The sequence below is a fragment of the Fomitiporia mediterranea genome (assembly GCF_000271605.1).
Source record: "Fomitiporia mediterranea MF3/22 unplaced genomic scaffold FOMMEscaffold_92, whole genome shotgun sequence".
Classification (NCBI taxonomy): domain Eukaryota; kingdom Fungi; phylum Basidiomycota; class Agaricomycetes; order Hymenochaetales; family Hymenochaetaceae; genus Fomitiporia; species Fomitiporia mediterranea.
In genome coordinates this window covers 1-4,595 of record NW_006760477.1, presented here as the reverse complement: position 1 = coordinate 4,595, position 4,595 = coordinate 1, and the positions used below count along the sequence as shown (strand labels likewise).

At 31.7% G+C, this 4,595-nt stretch overlaps 1 protein-coding gene across 1 annotated transcript; it reads left to right on the top strand.

Moving 5' to 3' along the window:
- Positions 1-4,052: 4,052 nt before the first annotated feature.
- FOMMEDRAFT_162861 (uncharacterized protein) lies at positions 4,053-4,312 on the top strand (the record flags this gene model as incomplete). The annotated part of the gene is made up of 2 exons (XM_007272107.1): positions 4,053-4,220; positions 4,292-4,312. The coding sequence occupies 2 exons, from the start codon at positions 4,053-4,055 to the stop codon at positions 4,310-4,312; spliced, it is 189 nt and encodes a 62-aa protein (XP_007272169.1).
- Positions 4,313-4,595: the final 283 nt, after the last annotated feature.

Below are 4,595 nucleotides of genomic sequence, written 5' to 3'. Positions count from 1 at the left end.
AGCTTTAGGTAAATGTACACTAGATTCAAATTCGTAAGTACTACTTTCTACTACTTATACTTGATACTAATTTCTAAATGACTTTACTAGGAGTGTTATTGAGATCTTTACAACAGAAAGCGAAAAGTAAGTGTTGAATAATTTAATTAATTAACGAAATTTATTAACTGTACAAATAAAACAGGTCAATTAGTGAGCCTGTGTGTAGGATCCAGCAACAGAATGATAAATTGTAGTCAAACGTAAGTATACTATTACTTTATCATATATAACATTTTTAACCTTGTCTATCTTGATTTAAAACTCTTAGTCTTAGTCTTAGCTTCATCTATCTTGAATTCACGTTTTCTATTTATCAATCCTTGATATACTGTTTTAACTTGTATGTGTATAGGTTTTCCCTCCAACTGAATATGAATTCTAATATGTCCTACTTTTAGCTTGCTAACAGATTTTAGTATTTAGTAGACACAATCTGTATAGAAGTATATATAGATCTGCACATTCTGTTTGTACTTCTGTAACACATGTCATGCTATTGTTTTAAATATGAAGTCTTAGTACTTTACAATTTTAATCTTCTGTGTAACTCATTCTTTTATTAACTTGAAAACTTTTTTTAGGATAGAAACAGATGTATAGTTAGAGATTGATCTTCTATAGCTATTGTGTGTATATGTTTTGTATACTATTGTATGTAAATCAGAGTAACTTGTTTCCTTATATATTCCTTATACTTTGTCTAAATATTTGTTAATAGTAAAGTTTTGTACTTTATATCTGTATTTTTGATTTAACATTAAACTGTATCTTGATCCCTCATATAAAGAGACTCAAAAGTTCTGTCAGAATTTGCAGACATAGTAAAGGTTCTAACAAGAGAAATAGGATGGTAAGAGAAATGAGAATAACAGTATAGTAGTATTCAACCTAATTTAGTTTTTTTTTAAGTAAGAGTTAGTATAATTAAGTAGATTGTATAGAGTTAGAGTCTGATTCTAAGTCAGAGACAAGTAGTGCCTGTATTTGTTAATGTGTCTTACAGCTTGCTAATGTTCAATTGTGACCCCTTTTTTTCTTCAGGAAATAGTTATTATTATAGGAGATTACTCTCTATAAAGTAACACTTATAGAACAGAGCCCTACAAGTCTGATTAGAGTTATAAAACACTGTTGTACAGAATTGTAGATCTGTTCTCAACATTCCTTCAATTCTGATTCTAGCTCATTTGACTATATTTTAATCTACTTACCTTATGTGTCTTTACTAACACTTGTAATACTAACTCTAAAGCTAGCAAGGGTAGTAGTAATACTGTTAACTAAAACTAAAAGTAGAAGATTGAAGAAAAGAAATTAAGTAGCTAGGCAGAAGGAAATACTAACTAAAGTTAATATTCTTAATCTTTAAGTCTTTGTTCCCTGTATTTTGTACTACTAAATGTTATGAACAAGATTTATTTAATATGTTTGTAAATGTAAGGAGACAATGATTTAATAGTAAGATACAAGAGATTCTTGTATTTCTTTATAGTATTATATATATTAATGGTAGGGATTTATTAATAATCTCTTATTAGTTCATACTACAGTTTACTCTCTTTAATTAGAATTATAACAAGTAGTAGTATCTTATTAAAATAAAATACTTAGTATTAAGGGTTCTCAATCTTACATTATTAGTATATGACTGAATCATATACTCTTAATATTTATATGACTTGTACTTGTATTTGTATTTTCTCTCTATTACAGCTTGTATATTACAAATTATATTACATTATTATTAAGTATCTTCTTTAACTTTTACAGAATTGTATATGTAGTTTACCTCTTAAGTAGTACTTTATAGTATTCTCTGTTTCTACTGTACTTAGTACTATCTTCTACACTCTTCAGCCTGTAGACTCTTAACTAGTAATACTCTACTTATTATTAGGGGAGATGTGTTCTCTAGGTTGATAGTACTCTCAAACTGTAAATGTAGACCTGCAGCCCTTAAACCAACTATATTCCCAAAGCTACTAGCTAGGATTTATACTAGGAGAACAAGTAGGAATACAAGAAGAGTCAAAAAACTAAGGAACTACTGTATCTACAGGCTGCTTTTTATAATAACTAAATAACAAGAGTAAAGTAAGGAATGAAACTTGAGAATAAGATCAAAGAAATAATAAGAACAATTATCACAAAGCTAACAGGTGTATTAGAGGCCAGGAAGTGTTGTGTATCAGAGAATATAGGCTAAGAGGCTATTGTACAAAAGAGGCACAAGTTACTATATTAGGCAAGAAATGGATTGGCTGTGTTGTAAAATGAGTACTCATTTCCTTACAGTCCTAACACTTATACTATAACTGTTACAACTCAAAAACAGCCTTGTAAATTATGAGTATAAGTATTTTATACTATACTTGAGTGACTTACTCTTCCTAATACCCTTTCTTAATAACTACTACTGTAATACTTATAGAGTACTTATATAAATACTTTAATAATAATAGATACTAGTTTGTTTAGTATTCTAATTGTAAGACACAAGCCCTCTCTAAGTCAACCAAATAGTTTCTCCTACACTCTCTGATTATATCCCTAATGTTAAGGTGGAGAATAACTTGTATATTTGTGGAACAGACACTAATACAACTGTTATAGCTAAACTAGAATCAGTTACTAACTCAGACTTGTACAATGATCTTACTCAAAATACTAACTATCTAAAACCTTGTTCAGAACACTCTTATCCTGTAATAGAATAGGACCTACTAGTAATATATACAGTAAAAAACAAGGAGTCTCTATACAGGATATGTGAGCTTAGTATTATTAGAATAATAGAGTTACTCAAGTTTGCTACCCTAGAAATGTTTACTTGGATTGAGACAGTCATTATTGTGTGAGTCCTTAACTTCTTTCTACTTTATCTTTTGCTTTCTCTTCTTCTTTACTGTCTCTCTTTCTCTTTTCCTTTCTTTGTTCCTTTCTTAAATATAACATACTTATTTCATTATATTAGAAATAGTATTCATAGTTCAGATAGTAATCCTTACTACCATCTTTTAATTTAATGTTTCTCTAAGGAAGAGTAGGTTTGTTCTATACATCTGCTAGTTACTTGAGAAAATAATGTAAGTCTTATAAATACTTCTTTTTATTTTTCTAATACAAATGAAATGTAGAATTTTGACTTCCTTAAGGCTACAGTCAGTTATTAGTCACAGATAGAATTTAGATTAGACAAGCTTTCAGACTTTTTGTAACTCTTCCTTTTACTAGATACTGAATATTGAGACTATATAATGATACACTAATCCTTGTTACTCCTTGTCTGACTCTCTTGCCTCACTATCTCCCTAACCATCCACTCTATAGTAGTACAAGCTCATTAATATTATTTCTGTTTTCCCTAGTCTAGTCCTCTGTTTGTAAGAACCTAGACAATACACATTACTGTACTTGTCTCTCCAATCTGTTGTTACAATGTTTGTACTGAGTCTCAGATCCTGTAAAGATACAACCCAGCTTACTACATTACTTTCAAATTAAAGTGTAAGCAGCTGGTCCACTTCATAATAATCTGTATAATAGTTACCCATCCCTCTCTACACAACCTTTTGTCTCCTTTCCATCCCTCCCACTCTGCACTCTACTAGTTGTGTTGCCTCTCCTTTGTTGTCCTCCTTTCCCCCCTTTTTACACTCACGTTCGTGTATCCACATTAAAGACTAATACAGAGTAGCTCCTTCAATAATTCTATGTATTTGTGTGCTTCTTCCATGCTCCAGCACAGACAATAATAATGTTGTGTCTACCATATCTTATCTCAATTAAGATGACCCTTTTGTACATGTTGTACTTAAGTATGTATAGCTGGAAGTTGTCTGAGCAAGAGACAAACCGGTTTTTGTAAGGGATAAAGTGTACACATCTAGCAGGTACTTTAGCAATCTTTGCGAATGATTGAATCAATCCTTTTCTGCACTTCTTTTGAATGCCACGTCTCCTAGCGTCTCTCCATCATTGTCTGCTGTTACTTCACCTTCTAAAGTCCAATGGCTATCAAGAAACACAGCAAATCAAAGAAATCGAGACGACCAGTTGTCATTCTTGACAGAGGTGGCTCAGACCTTACATCAAACATTCCACTTGGTCGATCTTCTTCAAGCACGACTGGGCCATTAACACGACACTACAATGTTTTTCTAGGCTCCAAGTTGAAAGTACGAGCACGAACGCATACAACGTTTGAAAAGGGTGGTACAGGGTTTACAGATACTCATCATAATGATAGGCTCTCCAGCTTCAATCATAGCATGCATTCAAGCAGCTACAACACAGACATGAATTATCTCTTTGATGACAATTCTATCACTGAATCTTTCAATGATAGAGTAGAGGACCCACTCTCTGGTGTAGAACCACAATACTTTGAGCCAGAGGAACTTTGTAATTCTGGGTTTTGTCCTGTTGACTCAGAAAACAAGGTTAGTGACAATGAAAACACTAATGCCTCTCATAAATCACACAAAGTAAGTGATTTATATTATTTGCAATGTCTAATCAAGTTATGACTCGCATGATACAGGGAGACATAC